We start from the raw sequence: 22,260 nt of genomic DNA on the forward strand, positions 1-22,260 counted from the left end.
GGGCCTTGCGGATACAAAAATATTGCGCACGTTGACAGCTTAACGTACATAATTAATGTGACAATCTAACGGAATGCGTGTGTGCGGACATTAATATATGGGCATTGGGCCAGATAAACATGTTGCCGAAATGATCAGCCCGAGTGGCACCCGGTGGTCCACAGATGACGAGGCGTACATTAATTACGGGCCCGCAACCAAAACCAAACTGTTCTGGCCTTCTCGCCTTCTGGCCAAGTCGACTGCTCGGCAAAGCTGCGAACTCATTAAAGGAGCAGGCAACGGGGCGTATGCGTGACGCGTGCTAAATAAATTGAGAGACAAACAACAAACATTAAAAGTTTTTATTGCCCAAATGCGTTCTCACCAGAAATATAAATGCGCACATCCGCATACGAGGCGGATCGCCGGCATCCTCGTCGGCAACAAAAAGCATTAAATTACTTTATAATCCGTTTATAGCTCTGCCCGGAAGTGGTCCAGACTCAGGCTGAGAGCAAACAAACAAACAAGCAAACAAACAAACAGACAAACTGGCAAATACTGACAAACTCTGGCAAACACTCACGACCCGCCCCCTGGGAGGTCAGCTCAACAGCATAATCAAATCAAAGATTACGTTGAAACATTGAAATTACGTCTAGAGCCGAAAGCACTCATAGTCATAGGCACTACCACACACACGCCGCACACGGACACGTACACACACAGGCACACGGCCACCGGCTCTTCTTCTTCCGCGTCCTTGTTGGCCGAAATTAAACGCTTTCGCCGTGCTCTACGAACTTTTTAATACCTACAGTGGGGACTCCAGTATAATGCCACCCAAATATTCGCGCCCACTCATCTTATGGCACTATCGATGGTACGTAGCTTCGAATCAAACAACAAAAGGTAGTAGCAAGGTAGCAAGTTTGGATTCAAAGCCACAATAATCATAATTAATACGCAGAAATGCCTCCTTGGTACCCATTACACTCGAGTATTCCCCCGCCGAGACCGAGTACCGAAAAATTCACAGCCTAACGTGGGGCGCCACAAACAATTACAAACATAAAGCGGGGGGCTGTACAACTTTGACCCTGGGAAACGTAAACAGCAAGAACTACGGAACTATGGACCACAAAAAAAACGGTAATAACTGTGCTTCATTCATGCACACAAGGTGATTCGTGTGCCTGCGCACTCTCTCTTTCCCTCCCTCTCTCTTTTTCTCTCTCTCTCTCTCTCTCTCGCTCGGCTCAGTGGCTGCAACGTCCTGCGGCTCTCTTTCCAAAAGCTGGCAACCCTGCAGAGCGCACATTTGCGAGCCAGACGCTTAAAAGCCACGGCTTTTATCAGTTGGCTCGCTGACTTTGTCCTGTGAACTTCGACGCGCTGGAAGGTCCTGCGAAGTTTCCGCATTTCCTTGCTGGTGTGGGTGCGACGTGTTTTGTGAGTGCGCGTGTGTGTGTCTGTGAGAGGGCGCCAACTTTTCGGTGAGACTTTGGCCACCAGTAAACAACAACAAAGCAGAAACATTGGCAAAAAGCAAGAAAGGCGGAAAGGACGAAGGACGAAGGACACAGCCTGCGGTCAGGGAAGCCGCAATCAAAAATTGTAAACAAACACTGGAAATCGAGCAAAATCAACAAAGGAAGACGACGCCGCCCTGTAGGCAACGATTCCGCTGCTAGCCAACATGGAAATGGACGTCAATCGCCCGACCGGCCGCCATGGCAACCTAATGACCATATCCGCCCGCTGCTCCAACAACAATGCAGCCGGAGTTGGAGCTGGAGCAGGAGTTGGAGCCGCCGGAAGTGAGGCACCGCCCAGCGGCTGCTGCGGCATCTTGGGCCGCCTCCTCTGCGTGAGTCGCCACAAGGCCACGCAATCGGTGGCCGGCAGCGATCCCTTCTCCCAGCTGCAACTGCAGCGCAAGGGAGTCGCCACACCAGCTGCCGTTTCCGGACAGCGACGCCGCAGGACGCCGCAGGAAATCTACTTCGAGAGTCGCGGCAAGTCCTGCAAGAAGCTGTTGAAATTCAATGGCAATTCCAACAAGGTGAGTGGCGAAGGGCAGGGGCATCTCAACGGGTTTGCCCGCACAAAAGAAATGGAAATTCGGCGGGATGCGCATGAAATCCTTGCTCGCGAAGCTGCTGCATTCAGTGGCTTCAATTGACTTGAAGTGGAATAATCAAAGCACACTCTAGCATTGAATTTGGGATGCTCTTAGTTTGAAAATATTTGATTTGAAAGGGAGGCAATGTTGGGGGAAGCACTCAGTTGCCTGGGCAAAATGAACCAGAAAGGGTTAAGGAGCAGCTACTTGCATCTTCCTTTCAAGGTTCTCGAGAGAAGGAATAAGTGGATAATTAATTTCTAGTTTGACCCAGTGCAGCTGGAATGTCTTCAGAAGCCGGCTCCTTTTGTTGTACTGTGGAACACCTTGAGAGAGTCCCAGTGCTTATCGCATAATGGAACAATCCCCTTCTCGAGCGCATTGCAAACAATCCTAAAAGTGCATAAATTTTACAGTCTCCTGGCTACATTGTCATCCATTGCGAGGCGAGGACCCCAAAGCCGGAGTCCTGGCGCCAAAGTGCCACGAGCCATGAGCCAGGAGCCACTCAACCGTAAGGTAGCCAATACCCAGGGGGTATCCCCCGCCCCTCTTTCCCCTTCCCCCACAATTATACACCTGTGTGTGTGTGTGTGGGGCTTTGTTATAAATTTTGGAAAATTTGTAGCAAAGGCAGCGGAGTGAAGTTCGCTCGATTGCCCCCGGTTTGTTTGGTTTGGCCTAGGTAAAATGAAAACTGGGATGCGATGGTTTGGGCTGGGATGGGTAGTGATGGGCTGGGAAAATAGGGCCAGGAAACACACACACAGAATGCTTATGCCACTTTGCATATAAATCATTCGGCATTGTGGCCAGGACGCAATGCGCTTATGAAATATTTCGTTTGTTTAATGCGCCAAAAGACAACATTCCACTCCGCTCCACACCCTGTGGCTCCACAGTGTACCCACTTTCCCGATATCCCCAAATTCCCACTAATTAAAAACGTGCAAAAGAAAAGCCAATCAAACAGGTCGATGCACAACAATGGCTGCGTGCTCCTTCTATTCCGAAAACCCCAGAAAAAGAGATGTTCAATTATGGCACTGCACTGGGCGAAATAACTGCCGAAATAACCAGCCAAATGGTATTAAATGCCTGCTAGTCCTGGTAACTGGGAAGCCTTCAAGTTCACAAGAAGCCATCCCCACGCTACTTGAACCAGTAGATTCCGTAGTCGCCTGTTTCAGTACCAGGAGACACTATGTGGCTCCCGAATTTGTTTCTCTGCACGAGGAGTGTCTGCATCAAATGCACATTTCGCACACACACTCACTGGCCCCGCAATCTGCTGGGCATCACGCACTGGAGCGCAAGCAACAGGATGAATTTGTTAAACAACACGAACACGAAGGATCTGCAGGAGCTGGAGGATTGGGCAGGGGTGCGGAGTGAAAAAGTGAAAAATGAAAAACCCATTCGCCCTATCAAGTGACATCATCAATTTCAGTCTATTTTGCACACAGTCGACTTGTGGCCCTGGTCGTCCGGTTGTAAGTTCTCCTGGTCTTCTGGTCTTCTGGTCTTTGGCCGTCGTGGTCGTCCTGGCAGTGCAACAATGCCAAAGGACATTAACACCAATCCGTTGACAACGAGTGCAGAGGAACGATGGAGACATAGACGCTCTAGAGCCCGCTCCCGTAAAATTCAATTCGAAAAGCTTTACTCGGTCATTGAATCAAGCGCTTTGAGCAGCAGCAGCAGGAGCAGGAGCAGGAGCAGGAGCAGGATCCTTTGATGAACAATCTGATTACCCCCAGTTTCGTCCTCAAAGGGTAGTTTACACATCGTCCCCCATCGATTTTATAATGAAGCAATAGCAGCAGCAATAGCAACAGCAATAGCAATGGCTTAGGTAAAACAAAAACTGTTTGTACACAGGATAAATGGTATCCATTTGCAACCACCCAAAAACGGAAATCAACCCCCAGATGGCTGTATATATTTCAGCATATACGGATAATGTTGCAAGTGAAATCTGCCGAGTGAAGTTTACCCTCTTAACCGAATGCGATAATGCTGTAAGACATATTTGCATTAACAGCCGAGTTCGCTGGGGGAAGAAGGTGTCGCTGGAGTCAGGGAATACCGCGGCATATGCGAATTGAAAATGTATCTATGGAGTCAGGTCTGGATCGAATGATCTGGTCCGTTTGCCTCATTATTTGAGCGCCGACAATGGCTAATGCAAAATGCTTTACACTTTAATCTGCCCATTTAGTTTTAATGACCCTTTCCTCATGCCGTGTAATTAGCTTGCCGAGCACAAAGGCCAATGCAATCAAGGACTCGACGAGCTCGCAGAGCGAAAGAGTATTATGAAAAAACGAACGTCCTCATCGGGCAAGGCGGAAGTGACTAGCCACTGGCCCGCCCTTCCAGCCCACTTCCCACCCCCTCGGAATGTCCTTGTAAGCTGCTGACTGTCTGCGAGCATCGTTATGTCCTGGCTCGAGTGTGAGTGTGTGTGTGTGAGCTTGCATATGCATATAAAAGGAAGAAAATGCCATCAACATTGCAACGTTGTAATTGCCAACAGGCAATGAAGAGCCACAGCCAAAAGCAGGAGGCGGAGGGGGCGTGGTGCGAGGTGGGGCGGGGAAAGCGCAGCCAACTGCCAACTGCCACATGTCCTGCAAGCTCAGCTCCAACTGAAAAAAGGACCCTCCGCCTGGTCGCTCACTGCCGCCGAGGGTCACTCGTAAAATGTTCAATTAAGGAAGGATTACATCATTTCATGGGAACAGTGCTTCCGTCTAAGACCATGCCCACCTACTTATTTCAGACCACCAAATGTTGTGGTACTTCGTTGTGCTACATTTAAATAGGCATTTAAAGATAGTTCGATTTGAAAACTCGATTTGGGTCGTGAATTTTGGAAGCACTCTCCTCGAAGGATGTGTGCGTTGGCCGCCTGGGCTGTGCGACACTTTTAGCACACGGCTAATGTGTTTTGGCTGGCGTTGCTGCTGCATTTTCCATGACGAAGCCAGCAGGACGCAGGAGGAAGGATGCAGAATGCCGGATTCATGGGTTTGCAGGAGGAGATGGAGGGGCTTTGCGGTCCACTCCAAACTGCATTGTCTGTCTGGCTGACTGATGAGCTGGTCGGCCGAGTGTCGCCTCTGGTTTGGCTCTTTGCTGTTTACTGATTTGGCCGGCTGGCCGGATCCAACTATTCATTATAATCAGGCCTGATTATGCCCGCCCAAAAGTTAAGCAGGCCAAGTCAATTTGGGAGTGTATTTATTTAACTGGCGCTGGAAGCCGGCAAGTCGGATGCGGCATGTCGGGCGCTGGGTGTGGTGTATAAAATAAAAAGTCATAAAACTGAGCTGAACCGTTGATCCAAGTAGTTGAAACACAGACCCTTTTTTCTGCCCACCAGATGAAGCAGTTCGGCTGCCTTTATTTGGCTGAAGGGCGCTCCCTTGGCTTTCCATACTCCGCTTTTTCGTTGGCGATGACGATGACAAGGGTGCTTTGCCGCCTCACTGACTAAATAAAATTGGAATTTATTATCATGATTTGTAGCAAGAAGAGGCCAAGAGACAGCGGCAAAATGGCGGGCATAAAAAGCACAGCGGCAATGCCATCCCATTGCTCCTCATCAGATTCCAGATCCCAGATCCCAGACCCCAGACTCCGCAGCCCAGCGCCCAACTGCCTGACTCATCCTCGAATCCCGAGTCCTGAGTCCTGAATCCTGAATCCCAAACGCCTAACCCAAAGTCATAGACTTAGATAAGTAAGCGGGGCACTCTTAAATTTATATTCCCCGGCAAAGATTTAAATCGCTATGGTCAAAGTTGAAGGCAACGCCTACTACTATCGGGGCGTGGGGCGGATGGAGAAGGGGCGTGACAGCCGCAGAAGGCTTAACTGTGCAGTTCCTTGCTGGTTTATTAGGGTTTTCCCTCCAGCTGCTAAGGCGATTTGCTGCCACCCGCATTCGAGCTGATGCAGCTGGCCACGGGCCGTATGCGCGATTTTGCTGACTGGCTTCTCGGCTCTTTTGTGGTAAGTGGTGGATGGCTGGGAGGCTGGGAGGCTGCGGGGCTGGCTAGTGGCAAGTGGCAAGTGGCCAGGGGAACTGGCGGCTTACAGCTATCAATGAGCCACTGAGTGGCAGGTTTTCTAATTGCGGCGCCTGCAACATGGCCAGCAGGATTTATGGGCCTAGCCCGACTTTAAGCTTTAGGTTTAATCCATAGTAAGTTGGCTGGTTGAATGTTAAAGCGCTCGAATAAGATTGTCATACAAACTCAGCAGGTACGAGGACCGCAAATAATCCAGCAGCTCCTATTACCAAATTAAAATTCTTCATCCATCCCAAAACCAAAACTGCCCCTAAACTCGTAGAAAAGCCCTGGCTTACGCGTGCAGTTGAAGCTGGCCAAATATCTTGGCCATTATTGTTAAGCTGCCCGGGGAAGCTTACCTGCCCGGTATTTCTTGTTTAAGCCACAGTCTGCTGTCATTCTGCAGTTTCAGCTGGGAACTACGGACTGCAAGTGGAAATGGGAACGGAAAACTCGTAGCTACTCCTACATATTTTGTGGCTGTCAATGTTTTCGCTGGAATTTTCCATCTCCATGGCGTATTCAAAGTGGGACCGTTGGGATAAGCCTAAGTTGAAGTGGAAAACGCTGCGCAGGAATGTGTAAATGCAGCCCACGCAATTTCATTTCACCTGTCAGCTCAATGTTGCCAAATAAAAGTATAAGTAAAAATGAAAATAAAAATAAAAATAAAAACAAGAACGCAGACCCGGCAGCCACGTACAAGCCAAAATGTTGCCTCCTTACATTTTTTGGCGGCGTGTACAACTTTTGGAGCTAAACTGCCGGCTCTCTGCTGCCTGTTCTGCCGTGACAAATTGCGTTAATGCCAAGTTAAGCTGCTGGGGAGCTTGGAGCACCTGGGGGGCTAAGGCACTCCTCGACCTTTTCTCTTTCGCCCTTCACCCCGCTGCCTTTCCTCTGTGACCCAGCTGCTCCATGCAGTTAATTATTGCTGCATCTATCTAGCACGTCTGTCTGTCCGTCTTATCTGCACCTCAATCGCCTCCAGCTTAACTTAAGTGCTGAACTACAAGATACACTCACTCTCAGTTGTAACTCACTGGAAATTGTAAAGGAATTTCGGACCACTTTGCTGTGGCACTATTTCCCCACTTGGCACACAGCTCCGCCTGATTAGCCCCGAAAAAACAATTCCTGCCATGTGCCACATGTGCCACATGTGCTGTCAACAATATTTTGGCTCAGGCCATATTGGCCACCAACAAGGGCAAAGGCGGAGAATTAAAAGGACATTTGAGCCAAAAATTAAATGAATTTCTCCTTTGGCAGAGGCCAATTTGCCTGCGCATCAATTTAATTCAATTTATTATCTTCGCTCGAGTGAGCATGTTGGGGCTAATTCAATGAGGTAGACAACGAAATAGGTTGCAGTTCCATGTCCTCCAGAGAGTGTCGCCCTTAAAGTGCCTTGTACTAGGGGCGGAGGGGCGGAGGGGCTGCTTGGCGAATTTTGAGGCAGTCACTGGCAGAACCTCCAGGAATCCTTCGAAATCCTGCGAGGCACGCGAAAGGCTCGCCCGGGTCGCGCGATATTTGATGGATGGCTTGGCATCGGTGATATGCTAACGTGCTGGCAGCCAAACAGAATGTGAGTGCCAGCCAGGACACCAGGGCATCCGCAGGACGAGGCCTGCCTTTGATGTCGAGCACTCACATCCCAATAGCAATCGCACAATGGGACAACTGGGTCGCACACAATGGGAACGAGCATTTAGCCTGGCGGCGAACAATGATAGGGGCTTTCAAGGCTGTGATTGGAAATTGTTTGCGCTTCCTGTGAGTTGGGCCCTTCTATGGAGCCCGTCCGCGAGTTTCAAACAACTTGCGAAACAAACATGCCTTTGAATTCAAAGCCATCAATCTTGAAGGAGTACATGCAAGTAACAAAAAATTATAAAGTCTGGCCCCAACAAAATATTTCCATTCTGCAAACAGACCAAGGATTTTAGTAGCCTTGTGAATGACATTCAAAATAGGTAGTACCATGCCTATCAATGATGTACTCGATGATACAGACATTAAAATGTGATATTAAATTTTTTATGTATGCACTTGGGCCATGAAGAAGGCACATAAATTTCAAAATTCCGCCTTTGATATACTATCGCCCGTTTTCACTGCCGAAACGGAAACTCAAGCCGTGTAATGGGTTAATGCCCGGAGCCGAAAGACAATATCTCGGTCTTTAAAGCAGTCTCGAATAAAATTCTATTTTATGTCGCCATGCCGAGGAAATGAAGCACGAATGGCTAGAAGTAAGGGTAAGGTTGCCCAGTTTTATGTGCCGCCATATAAATTCGGTTGGCTGGCACTGGAAATAGGACTGGGACTCCTTGGATGCGAGTACTTGAGGCTCCGCATTACGTTTATGGCTGCCTAAATTAAACACAAGAAGCCAGCCAAAGACGCCGAGGAAACCAAAGTGGCAACGGCCCAAAGGATCCGGAGCAGCCAAAGGAGCCAGAGGGGCCAGAGGAACCAGGGGCGCCGAGCAAAAGGACCCGAGAACAGGGGAAATTGCTACAAGTTGCTTTATTTTATGCGCATATTTGCGCATATTACTCATACGCCCGGCTGGCATACATCTTCATTTAAGGCAAACGTCTTTAGCCCCGAGGAGCAGCTCCTCCCTCCTTCCTCCTCCCTCCTCCGCCCTCGCAGCAGGCCCGCTCGTATACTTTTATTTTATTAAATTTTCATTTCATTTCGTCTCTTAGTCATTGCCATACATTACGCGCCCAACATGTTGCATGCCCCGGCTGAAGCACTGAAATTTCGAACTTCGCGAGCATTTCCCGCCGCTTTAAGATGATTTCCATGGACATGGAGCTCTCTGCAGGGGCTGTCGCTCATTAAAAATAACTGAAAGAAGCATTTCCTCGCTGATTCGTTGATTGCCAATGAAAAGCGCAGATGTGGGAGATTTATAAGCTGGGGGGCCTCGACCTGATTTATGGGCCTCCGTCTGAATGGCAAAGTGAATACACGGGGCCACCGTTTTGTATCCACAGGGATATCGGGCTCAAAGCTGTTTCCGCTACGTTCCGTTTCTGTTTCTGTTGGCCCGTGGGGAAGGTCGTGAGCCCCGACCCCTGACCCATCGACCCACCAGCATCCCCCCAGCCTCCCAATTTTCCCGGTCTCCCCGGGCCATTGAGCACCGCACAAATGGGTTATTGATGAGCTATTCTGCGCGGTGACTTGGCTCGAAGGCAAAGTTTAGAGCCCAGTCTGTGAATTGAAGCGTGACCGGGACCTCTGCCCCTAATGAGACAATCCGAGGACCAAACATGCGGTGCACAGGACTCCAAGCCGCCACTCCTGACTCGCATTAACCGGGTAACAGGACTAGGGCAAACTTCTCCCAGCTGTGAGCCGGGGTATCAGGCCCAGGACACGTCTCTCCGGCCAAATTGCACGACTGCAGGAGTGCAGGATTGCAGGATTGCAGGATTGCAGGATTGCCGGATTCGATGCCATTTTTGGTATCTGGTATGGCATAACTTTGCAAGTCTGCAATTGCCTGGCAGCTGCGAAAGCGGCAGCTCAAATTTCATTAGTGCTCAACTTTAAATTGTGGCACATGCGTGGCTGTCGCGCGCATCCTTCCCCAGGACATGAAGCCCATCACAATCCCCACTCCAACCCCATCTCGACCTGCTCCTCCTTGTCTCCGCTGATGTCGCACTTGTCACATAAATGTGCTTAATCTTTTACACCGGCGAACGCAGAATCCCGGGATCCACAGAGATGACAGTGTGTGCTTCGCTGGAAAATGGTGGAAAATCGGGCCGCCTGCAGACTCAGAAACTCTGAAACGCAGAAACTTTAGCAATGACAAAATGCTGTAACATTTATGAAAATTAAATTTAATGGGAATTTGCGGTGGTATGGCATTGATTTCGATCCAAAAGTTTCAGGGAATTCTATGGGAAAAATTGTTCTCTTCAAAGTTGGGAAATGGGGAATAAATGTTATGGAGTAAAGAAAAAGTTATATATAAAATGAATATGCTTACAATACTTTTCAAATGATATTACAGTGCCATGAGATGTGCTCAATATTTTAGTTTGCCATTTTAGAAAATTAGTGCTTCATGTTAATGAACTAAATATAATATTTGCCTTTCAAGGCCGAACAACTAAATTCCGTTGCAGATGTTGCAGAAAACGCCAGCGAGTTTATATCGCAGTGATCCCCTAATAAACGACGGCATTTACATGGCTGAACTAAAAGCAATATCTATATTTCCGCTCGCATTAACCCCCCAATCCTGAATCCGGAATCCTGGCACTGCCAATAGTTGCTGCTCCGCATCCTTCCGCAAAGTTTGCCGGCATTTATCGCCCATGGTGCAGCGACTGGAGGATTGCAAGTGGATTCCCATGCAGCCCAGAGCCCCATTTCCCACTTTCCCCATCCCGCATCCCGCATCCCGCATCCCACTTGCCATTTCCATGTAGCCGGGACTTGTCTAACATATCAAATTTGTAGCCACGCATATCCTTGTGCGACTCAACATGTCAACTAGCGCTGGCGAGGATGGAGGAAACTTTCAGCAGCCACTGCCTGGTGTAGTTTGGCAAAGAACTTTAATTTGTGCATTACTTGCGACGCCGCAAGGACTCGCGAGCGAAACTTTGTCATATAGAAGTTTACACCAAGTTGCGGCTGGCGGGGATGGGGGCTGCCCTCTTTAAGCTGCTCGTAATACAACTCATTAAATTTAGAAAATACTGGCGGGCAAAGTTTCGCTGTGGGCCCATCCGTTGACATCTACATTCAGCCGGCGGCAGTCAGCCATAAACTTGGACAACTTGGCCAAGATGGGCAGCATGGAGGCCAAGACGGCGAGGCCATCCGGGAAGCCAGCGGCGATTCCTAACCCGGAAATTTAAGTTCACCCTTGCAGTTTAATTGCAACGGATGTTGGCGTGTAAATTATTTTGTCTGCCTGCCACAGCAGCAGCTTTTCCATTTCTGTGCTAATGAGCAACTTATTAAAACTTTCGCCAGCCTCCCAGCTCCCAGGACCTCCTGAATAGCTCCATTCGAAGGACAAAGGAGGCGATGCGGATAGTGGAGCGCGTGAGGCGCATAATGAAACACAAACAGGAAATATCCGATACAATTGGCACTGGCAATCGAAGACAAAGCCAGCAGATAAGTTTTACAATCAGCCAAAAACTCATTTGCGCTCTCGAGAAGCGAAGAAATCGAAATGAATCGAGGAAAACTCCAATTTCCCCCAAACTCAATGGAATGCCTTTCCGTACACGTAAGAATGGCGTAAAGAACTCGAGGCGAAGTTTGCTCACGGATGAAACAAAGGCTCTGCTTTCGGGGAGGGATGGAAAAATCTGTAATATTATGTAATATCTGTATTATTCCCAGAACTAAACTATAGCTTAGAATTTTCCATGCTTGCTATACCTTTGCCCCTAATAAGTATGTTACTGGATATTGCTACAAAGGCAATATTCTACAAAAATGGGAAACACAGTTGCTTACGTTTAATCTTCCAGAAAGCTCCCTTCTCCGTCTTAGCGGAAAACTTGCTCCATCCTTCCACATCAGAAGTGTTCATTAAATTGCTCGAAGGACCTTTGAGTGGAGTTGCGTGCAGGGATGGATGAGTGGGCGGCTGGCTGGAAGGACCTCGATAGCTCGATGGGCCGGGGGCTCCTCAAGTGCTTAGACAATCGTGTTGAAGCTTTGATTTTCGAGCTTATGCTGGATTTGGAGGCACAGCTCCTCCGCCCCCTCATTCCGCTATGAGGGCGGGTAATTAAGTTGAAGTGCCCAGAGATACACACAGAGACCATTTGCCTAAGTAATGCCCGCCCGAATGACTGACTGACTGGCTGACTGACTGGCTGACTGGCAAAAGTGTTGAAATGTCTGCGGCAGCACTTAATTAATTAATGTCGAGCGAAGCGAACGGGCGAGCGAAATGAGAAAAGTTTCTGTGCTCGGAACTCGGGAATCGGGGATCCCAGGGTTCCAGGGGCACCAGGGAATCCAGGAACCCAAAGGATCCTGCAAACTTGGCAGCTATTCGTTGAGTTGCAGCCGTTCAATATTTGTCACCGAACTCATTAAGCAAATTAATAGACAAAGTTGCCAATTGGCGACAATGGAGCTCGCCCTGCGCGTTCGGGTATTGCCGTTTGCCATTTGGCATTTTATTTACCGAACCGGAGCTGAGAAGCCAACTGGGAATGGGCGAGGGCATGGGCTTGGGAATAGGGTCGCCGTGGACTTGTGGTGGCAATAAAGTGGCGCGCCATAAAAACCCAAAGTCAACAAACGGCTCCCGCGCAGAGTCGCAGAAATCGATTACGGACGCCTCAAGGAGAAGTTCCCTGCGTCTGTGAATGGGCAGCGACGACCCAGTCCTGGCCACGTTTTCGATTTCGCCACTCGGCATTCGCCACCTGATGCCAGTTGTCCTGGAGCAGCCCCAGTGCTCCCACTGCTCCTAGTGCCCCCACCCACACCCACACCCACTTCCCATTTATCTGCGCTGCTCTGCGAAATTGCCAACGTTGCAGCTCAAAAGCGGAAGTGATTTTCCAGCGTGTACGTGTCTGCTCTCCCCTGTGTGTGTGTGTGTGTGGGTGTGTGAGTGTGTGTGGGTGTGAGCGTGTGTGCGTGTCCCCATAAATAGTTGTGGGTGCTGGTGCTGGCAGTCACTTTAGAATAGGTGTATTCGGGTATGCAATTACCAGCTAATAAATAAAAACAAATAAAATATAGTGAACAACTAGAAGACAAGGCCAACCGATTTAGGGATCATTATAAAAGATATAACATTAATATGTACTAGAAGATACAATTCGAGATATTTCCTCCATATAATATTTGGGTATTTTCAGATGAGTCCGCACTACCAATCACTGTGGGCATTAGTGACTTCTGGGCCACCACTGGTGCATCCTGCTGCATAAACCCCACAGCCAATATGTGTGCTCAGCGGGTGGAGGAGGGGAGGGTGTGGAGGGGGTGGTGGCAAGGACGCGGATGGCAGTGAAGGATTTTATGACCCTTGATAGTGGCAAGCGATTTGTTGCGTGCATCGGTGGCTGCCGTTGCATTTTCAATTTGGCAGCGCGCACTTTTGGCGTCTTTGAATAATGCAATGGCAGAATCGTGGGGGGCGGAGGGGGCAACCAATCAGTGGGGTATCTGTCGTCACTAAGCTCATTTTGGCAGCTTATTAGGCAGTCGTACGCAGAGCCACAGTTCCATTTCCCCCCGCCTTTATAATTTCCAAACACGAGCGCGCAATTTCTGCGAAGCCAATCGCGTCATGTGGGGCAAGTTGACAAATATGCTGCACGTGCTCTGGTCGCCACAAGGGCAGTTGGTGGTACGGATTGATGTGCCATCTATGTGCCGTCTATGTGCCATCTATGCAGCCAGCAAGCCAGACATCAGCTTGGGTTTTCCGCGGAAAATGCGATTTTCGGTGTCCCATGACGGCCAATGCCGTGAGAAATAAAAGAGGTTGGCATTTGAAACAGAAAGATGAGATAATTATCTAGGGAAAATGGAGTCATTCAAGTGCGTCAGCAATTGTGGAAATCTTTTCCCGACACTCTACGCGTTTATAAGTTAAATGCCTGTCCATGAGTATCAGACATTTTCCGACAGGGAAAAGCGTTCAATACTCATTAATGTGAAAGGCGATTTCCATTTCCAGCTTAATGTGCCGTGGCCGGGCTTTTCACTTCCATTCAAACACTCAATCGCATCGATCGGCCTCATTGTTTTCGGTCAGCCGGAGTCGAACGTAAATAAAACGTAAGCGGATGCATTTTTAAGTGCCCTGCGATGCATTCATTTTAAACAATTCACCTGGCGAAAACCCAGTTTCGACCCGAGGCATATGCGGATTTATATTTTAAAGCCAAAGTGGAGAACAAAGGCGAGGATGGGGCGAAACCTAGGCAGAACTGAGAGCCCCCGTAGCGCATTTCCTCGTGGCTGCAGCTGCAGCCACTTCAATTTCAAAAGCATCAGCTCCTGGTGGTGGCTGGCTCCTGGTTATGTTTCCAGGGTCCTGCGGTGGCCATTGGCCGCTGGCCTTTCGCCTTTCGCCTTTGCCTTCGGTCTCCTCACCTCCCCCACTTGGGCTCCAGATTTTCCTGCTCCACTCCGGCCTGATCCCCTTTTCAATTTGCCGGAGTTTTCCTTGCAGCTCGCAGGGCTGCTGGCGCCTTTAAGCCAAGTTCAATGTTTGATTAGCCCCTGGAAGCGGCGTGCTTTCCACCCTGCTTCCTGTTTGCCGGACGCTTATTAAGCATACGCCTCGTTGTGCGCAAATATTTAAAATGTCTGGCATTTAGCGACTGTGCAATGTATTAATTATGAAAGAGCCGCGTACATTGACCGCAGCAACCGCATTCAAAATCGGTAAATGAAATTGAAGCCACGCGGAGGACAGTCATTTTGGCAATGATAAACTAGCTGACGAATTTCATTTACGGCTTCTGTCGGCCAACTGCGGTTTCAGTGGCAGTGACATAAATGTCAATTTAAAACGGGAATGCAGCATGGCGAGCAATGGAGCAGAGGCGGCCAAATTGACAGGGGACATTGCCTAAGAACAACAGGTGAATGGCGGGCAAGTGAATTATGAAATCTGATTATATGGCCTGGCTCTCCTGTGGTGTAAAATTCACTACCAAAAAAGCGTCAAAAGCAATTTCATGTCGATTTTATGCCAATTTAATTCGACCAAATTAAACGAAATCCTGTTCAGCTATAATTGCCCACTTAATGATAAACACTCGCCGTGGACTTGATTAAGGTGCAGTTTCATGGAAACCGAATCCGATTCCAAATCCCGGCTAAACAATCTGCACGATTTTAATTACGATTTTCAATTAAAGTGCGACACAGAAAACCAATTTGCAATTGGCTGCGATGGTCCGAAAGAGCTACACGGAGAAAAAAGTCTGGTTTAAGTGTGTCTAAAGCGGCCAAAAGGGCTTTAAACTGAAACTTGTGATCCCAAACTCTAATACTGCATTCCCTCTGAAGAACTCGCTCAGCTATTATACAGTTTTCTATTTAGACCACACAATTTCGCCCCGTGCACTCACATAACGTTTCATCATCTCCGCCTCCTTTCAGATACTGCTGTATCCCGAGGAGGGCTGGGCGAGGACCGCCTCATCCAGCTACTGGACCATCACGCCCTGCTTCTGGCAGCCCAATCGCTGCCGCATCGTCGAGTGCTCCGGAACCCAGCGGCGCGCGACGAAAGCCCGGATGCTGCCGCTGGAGCAGCAGGGATCCCTCCTGATTGCCGGACACTTTCGTCGGACGACGGCGGGGGGCGGCGGAGCTGCATCGCCGGCGGGGGGCGGGGCAGCGGGCAATGGTTCGGTGGCTGCCACGCCCACGCCCGCAATACCTGCCGATGCAATCCGGACGGGGTCAACGGGCTGTGACAAGTCGCAGCCCGCGTGGAACGACGAGTTCAAGCTGTATCTGACGTCGAACATCTCGATGGAGGACTACAACATGGGCTACTGCCTCACCGGATTCGTGGAGCGCCGCTGCCAGGTGACCAACACCTTCCAGATGACTCACTTCGCGGTCATCAAGCGCCAGTGGCCACCGTCGCCGTCCAACCTGGGCAACTCCTAAGGCGCCTGCATCCCACTTTTGTAATTGTGATCCGACCTTTTGTTCCGCATTGGAAACGAAATGAAATTAATTAATTAATTAGGGGTCTGTGGCTGTTTTTGCTCTTCGAGAAATTGCTGAATTCCTAACAACAAAGATCCGCGCACAGTTAACAATTAATAAATATTTCAGTGTTTCCCGGAATTCAATAAGCCAAAATTATGCTCTGTGGCATACTTTAAAGCACTTTATAGGTGATTGTTGAAGCGAAAGTGCTTCTTGTGGCAACGTATATTTGTATTTAAATATTTCTTGAGGAAAGCAAAAAATGCTTGGGAGTGAGAACAGACACAGTCCTTTTAGGAAAATACCACTTAAGTTTCTAGCATCTAAGTAGAGCCAAAATGTTTGTTGTGCAATCCCGAATTAAAATCAAAAGAAGTTTCGCAAGGTCTATAGAAAATGTAACATAAATTGCCGAGGCCACTAGATCATAAGGCTTAGAAAAGTAATGGCGGAGGGGATCTTTAAGGTTATACGACATTTTCTGCATGTTTAGTGCGTAAATTGTAATTTAACTAAATGTGCAAGAGAAATCCGGAAAAAGAGGAAACTAGGAAACAAAAACTTTACGTGTGCTTTCAGTGTTGTGTAATATGAAAAACGGAAACAAACCGGAAAAAATAAGCGAAAAAACCAAATACTAGTAACTGTTAAATGCTAAATGAAACTAAACCGCTTTGCCAACTCACACACACACCAGCACACACCAACACATACTAACATCAACACATACTAACACCAACACGCAGGCACCCACTTACACACTCGCACACTTAAGCCTGGACGGCTACTTAATGCTTCAAAAAGTGCAACAAATTGAAACTTGTGCTTGTCGAAGCATGTGATTGTGAGTGCGCACTATAAGCTGCTATAGCATACATATTTACGAGGCTGTGTGTGTGTGCGAGCTGGTACTCTTTTCTACTACATACGAATATGTACTTTAACGGCCATGTTTGCGAAACCTATTGCCTTTAAGCTTTAAAATATAAGCACAACTCAACGCAGGCAAGCAAGTCAACAGCTTCGAGCGATGGCCATTGGCACTGAACAGCAGTTTGACGACAAGCGGGCATTAAAGTTAATTATTTAACGAGCTGTTTAAGGCAAACAAACATGATTTTATGTCTCGTGAGCTGATTTCCTGTTTCTAGCAAGTTGCATGGTCACATTGAATACCAAGCGTGCTTTTCTTGGCGGCTTGGTCACACTGCGATTCACATGATCGTGCTCTTGTTCGAAAGCGTGGTGAACTCGCAAAATTGGTGCTGGAAACTGCTGATTAGTGTCACTGGCCATTTAGCCGACTCGTCCAAAACCGAGTTTGCCTACTCTACGCTAATCTAAGGAACTAAGCCCTAAATCTCTCTATCTTTCTCTCACTTACTCAACCCACTGACCCACTCGTGCTACGGCTCTATCCCTCTTATTCACTCACTTTGAGCATGATACGCAACGTATATCAACAATTCGTCCAATGATTGGAGACTTTTGGCGCCACAAATTGCCACGTGTCAAGTTGGTAAGGCCGGAGCTCCAATTGCCAAAAACCCTAAGTGTTAAAAAACAATGAAACCAAACGTAAAGGAAACCAAAGCTAAGTCAAAACTCAACGTAGGCTAAGGATAGTTTAAAAATCCATATTTACAAGCTAGAATATGAATCTATATATATTATATATATATATCTATATATTTGTGTGTAGGCTGAACCTTTTTGCGTATATATCTGTGTATTTGTATAACTGTATTGCGATTACATATACAATAACATTTTTGCTGTAGTTCGCATAGCTCGCTTTTAGGCGCTTTTACACGCAAGCGAATAAGGCCGAAACCTCTTAACTCCCTTATTTGCTTCAGTCAGATGTCCCTGCCACTTTGCCCCCAACTCATTGATATTTAAGTATCAGGTACCTGCCACAATCAACACGAAAACCAAGTAAACAGAAAAACGCGAATATACATAACTATTTATTGAACAATTACGTCTTTGCAAATATCTGTGTCCATTTTAATTAGAGAGAATACAAAGATGTCCAGAAATCGAGTTATTTTTCAGAGATCACTGGTAGTCGAAACACTCTGCCCCAAAAACCCGCAAATCGATGTCGTACCCCCGAGTTGTATAAATGTTTATTAGGGATTCCTGCTCTCTGTGTGTAGCAAATATTTCTGCCTATGCTTAAAACCAAACACAGACACGAGTTGTTCGGCTTAAAGCTGAATGTCCAACACTTGAAAACAAATCGAACAAAACACGCATGAGCTTTTTTGTAGTTCTATTTAAACACTTTAAATAGCGAACAAGTCAACAAATAAATTCCGTGCTGCGGAGCACTGGGAATAAATTAATGTTAAGCTTCTGTCGAAATAAGCGATGTAAGCGAGCATAATTAGTCTAATCGAGATATAAGGTAAATCGGTAGAAAAAAGCAGAAAAAAAGCAGAAAAAACGCAAATCAAATCAGACGGAAACGCAAATGAAAATATAAATCGAAATCAAACACGCCGATGTTAATGCAACTGCATAAATCAAAAGGGAAAAGGGAATAAAGCCTCGGCAAATGCAATTTGAGCTGGCAGTGGATTCGTGTAATGAAAATAAATACCCCAAAGGTATGTAGAATGCAGTTGAACATGAGAAATCAAAACATTGCAAATAAAAAAGGAAAGCAGATTAAGGCTGTTTCTCTGGGCTTACAATGGGTTACATCGAACTATCAGCTCCATACCCTGTACTCTTTCTCCGCCGAGTGTTTCAGCTTGGGGGAATCCGCGAAAGGTATGTCCCTTAATGGAAGTCCGCGGAAATCTTATAGAATATTTTAGCCAGCAGCCTCCACTCCATTGATTACCAACCTATGCTAGAATTGTGCCAGCTGCCCAAGTGAATATTCAATCATTTAGCCGGGCACCCAGCACTCCGCACCTCTTGGTATCCTGGCCATTTTACGGCGAATCAAAGCAGATCTAACCCCTGAAGTGCGCCAAGCCATTAACTTCTGTCAGTGTGCGGGACACACGCCTCGGCCAAGGACGCAGAGCAAAGGACGAAGGACGAGGGACGAAGGACGAGTGGACACTTGAGCTCAGCTGGAAATGCACCTGCAACTGCCGCTCACCTGTGCACCTGCTCCCGTGGCGCCGGCGGCATAAATCGCGCCCTTCGCTTCAGCTTTCAACAGAGATGTAAGCCAAGTTAATTGCTTTTTGTTGCCTTTTTCCAGCTCACTTTTGCCACGCTGGCGTTTCTGCTGCTGCTGCTGCTTCTGTTTCTGTTTCTGTTGCCTCTGCAATGTCAACAATGAAACTAACGGCGGGCGGGTCCTAAACGCCCCGCCGCTTGGATCCCAGGATCCGAGGACCTCAGAACCCCAGGACCCCAGGACCCCAGGACCCCTCACGCTGTTGTTCTTGCTGCTCCGGTGCTTATTTGAACAGCTCTTCACAAACAAGAACTTGGCAGCATGGAAGCATTTACGAGCGCATTTCGCGCAGCAATTTTGTTGCCTCCTGTCACAGGACACGGCCTAAACCTTGGGCGCTAAGGTCCTGGAGAGCCGGACGAATCAGGAAATGGAAATGGTAAATTCAGCAGAAGCGCAAAATATATATTTTCATTAAATACGCCGAAGTAAAGTGGCGCAGGCTCTCACGCTATTTGCACTGTCATTAGAGCCAAGGATACTGTAGTTACAAAATAAATAAAATGGTTCCGAATTAAAGAGACGCATTGAATATTAATTGGAAATCCCTAAAATGTTTATTAAGGTGTCGTGACGGTATTAACAATTAACAATTACTACGGCATGAACAATTATTGCATACTCAAGATACTTTTCCAGCTGCAAGTGCCTATTTCCGGACATACATTCCGAAAAATTGACATTCAGACTTGAGCAAGCGTTCCGCCAGGACTTTACTCTTTAAGTTAGCGGCATGCCAGGATTTATGCGCAGGGAAAGAGGCCACTATTATTAATGATAAATACCAGGAATCCTTCAGGGGACAAGGCGAAATCGAATGATTTCCGTTTGGGTCCTCAATCAATTTACAATTCATGGTGTAAGCCCGGGAAAAGCCGTCGCTAGAAATCGAAATCAGTCGTCTGTGAATATTGCAAAATGAGCTTCCGCCTTTTTCTTGGCTCCCAACTTCCGGCAACAATTTCCGTTTCCTCATTACCTTGTTTTTTCAGCGCCGCGCAGGACTTTGCCGCCGAACCGAGCTCCTTGGAGGCCGTGGGGGCGTGGGGGCGTGTCTCCGTTCCTGCCATATGACAATTTATTACGCTCGGAGCTTCGATTTAAATTGCTTGACAATTATTACACAATGACGAGGGACGCCGGACCGGCGAATGAAAAATGTTCCTTTCGACAATTTACCAAGCAGCACGGCCCGCACGGCTGCCACGCCCCTTGCCCCCGCCCAGAATTAATGATGGCAAATTTGCAAAGTTCACAAATTTCTTATTAGTAGTCCACGGCTAAGGAAGTGGGCTTTCCCCGCTCTCGTCACGCTCCCCCACTTCCAACGCTCTGGGTTCATATTTCATTTTAGGCAGTTAGTTTTCCGGCGCAGGAAAATGCTGGTGGAAACGCTGGTGAAAATGGTGGTGAATGGTGGAGAATGGCGGTGAGTGGTGCACCTCCCAGTGGTTTCAAGTTTTCGCACTTTTGCCACCAGACGGGGGAATTTCGCAAGCGCTCTAATTTGAATTTTAATTGAGGTGCTTTTTGTGGTTTTCCTTGTTTTTGTGAGCTCCATTTTTCTGTTTGCCTGCTTGGATGCCTGCTTTGAAAATTAACAATAATTATAAATAATTGATATGCCGAGCAGGTTTTCTTTTGGCTTCGCTGCGGAAATGCAAATACGTGCCCGAGATTACTATAAAAAGAAGCAGCTGAAGGAGTCGCGATTTATTAAAAATTTTGTTTATGACTCACCAAGTGGGATTTATCCCGCAATTGAAGTCCCTTTGTAAATGTTTGACAGCGGCAATAAATGGAAAATAAATGTTATGCGATGCAAAATCAAATCAGAGTGAAAATCTCCTGAATCCACATAACACATAAAGTGAAATGCAGAAAAAACGGACACATAAATAATAGGGAAAAACCTCCACCGCCGTGGCAAATAAATAAAAATCAAACCCAATATGCAAATGTCAAACAAATAAAAACGGCAGGTTCCCCGAATTGCATCATATATCTGCGCTGATTTATCCACCGGCTGCCGTGTGTGAAACATCGCTGTAAATATAAATTTAATTGGATGAAACAAAATACGCCACAGCAACAATTCGCAACTGAATTGGTTGGCACAGGACTCGCACTGTGGGCGAGATGCAATTGTTTCGCTGGCAGCCATAGAAATTGTAGATTATTTTATTAAGCCCGCTCGCCAAGGAAAACACAACAAGTGGCGCCCCACCTTTTTAAATGATCGCCATACGCAGAGCTGCTCTTAAATCAGTTAGTGGACAAAGCCCGCATTTAAATGGGAGGCATTACAGCTTAACAATACTGATACCCTATTAATCGGGAACCTTTGTGATATCAGATGGACTAGTAAATGCGGAACTAATTAAAAGGAAAATGTGGACTCATTAAAGACCAACTCCCAGGTCCCAGACAGCAGACACTGCATCTCGGATGGCTCTGACCAGAAAGTCTGGCGATGAATGATGGAGACGACGTTGATGATGACATTATCTCATGCTCATTGAACGCAAATGTGGCGTGCACGCCATAAAGGAGCCAACAAAAGGTGTAAGTGTAGCAGGCACTCGCAGTGGCGAATAACACATACCCTACTCAAGCAAATATAGCACTACGTATCATTTTGATTGGCATCAAGCATGATCATCAGAGATACAGCACAGTTCACTTACTGACCAAATTCCAAATCCAGTTGTCTTTATTTTATTCAGCTTTAAAGAATCTCTCGCATGGCTTTGAATCAGATTGCCGATGCCAAATTTGCATCTTTAAGGTACACAAAAATGTGCATCCACTCGGCGCGCAAAACGAAAGAGAAATGCTGAAAAAGTGAGGTATTTATAGAGCATTTTAAGAACTTGACTTGACCAAAAATCAGAATATGCACAAGAAACATTTCCGACGACTGAATGCCCCATTCACTCCCCATATTTTCACCTGATGTCACTCATTGTGCAGTGAATTGTTCGAAAGGCTTTTGTACTTTGCCATGAAATGAAAGTGGAGCTCTAGCTGTGGTTTCTGTTTGGGAAAAAACAATACACAAGTCAGAAATGTGGGCTTTTCGGTGTGTCAGAGCACAAGAGTGATTGAATATGTTTTGTCTTCCGCCTGCATTGGTTGGAAAATTTGCAGATATTATA

The 22,260-nt window shown here is 47.3% G+C and overlaps 1 protein-coding gene across 1 annotated transcript; it reads left to right on the forward strand.

The window, feature by feature from the left end:
- The first annotated feature begins 1,317 nt into the window (after nucleotides 1-1,317).
- Nucleotides 1,318-18,444, forward strand: LOC6547778. Its single transcript, XM_001976537.3, has 2 exons — nucleotides 1,318-2,047; nucleotides 15,334-18,444. Exons 1-2 carry the CDS (start codon nucleotides 1,682-1,684, stop codon nucleotides 15,850-15,852), a joined length of 885 nt encoding a protein of 294 aa, XP_001976573.1. The 5' UTR covers nucleotides 1,318-1,681; the 3' UTR covers nucleotides 15,853-18,444.
- The last annotated feature ends 3,816 nt before the right edge of the window (nucleotides 18,445-22,260 follow it).

This window comes from Drosophila erecta, unplaced genomic scaffold, assembly GCF_003286155.1.
Source record: "Drosophila erecta strain 14021-0224.00,06,07 unplaced genomic scaffold, DereRS2 tig00000092-arrow-pilon, whole genome shotgun sequence".
NCBI classification, from domain to species: domain Eukaryota; kingdom Metazoa; phylum Arthropoda; class Insecta; order Diptera; family Drosophilidae; genus Drosophila; species Drosophila erecta.

Bases quoted from the DNA above. Each gene is read 5' to 3' on its own strand.
- LOC6547778 (XM_001976537.3), top strand. From the start codon at position 1,682: ATGGAAATGGACGTCAATCGCCCGACCGGCCGCCATGGCAACCTAATG. The intron at 2,048-15,333 runs GTGAGTGGCGAA...GCCTCCTTTCAG, and splicing joins TCAATGGCAATTCCAACAAG to ATACTGCTGTATCCCGAGGA.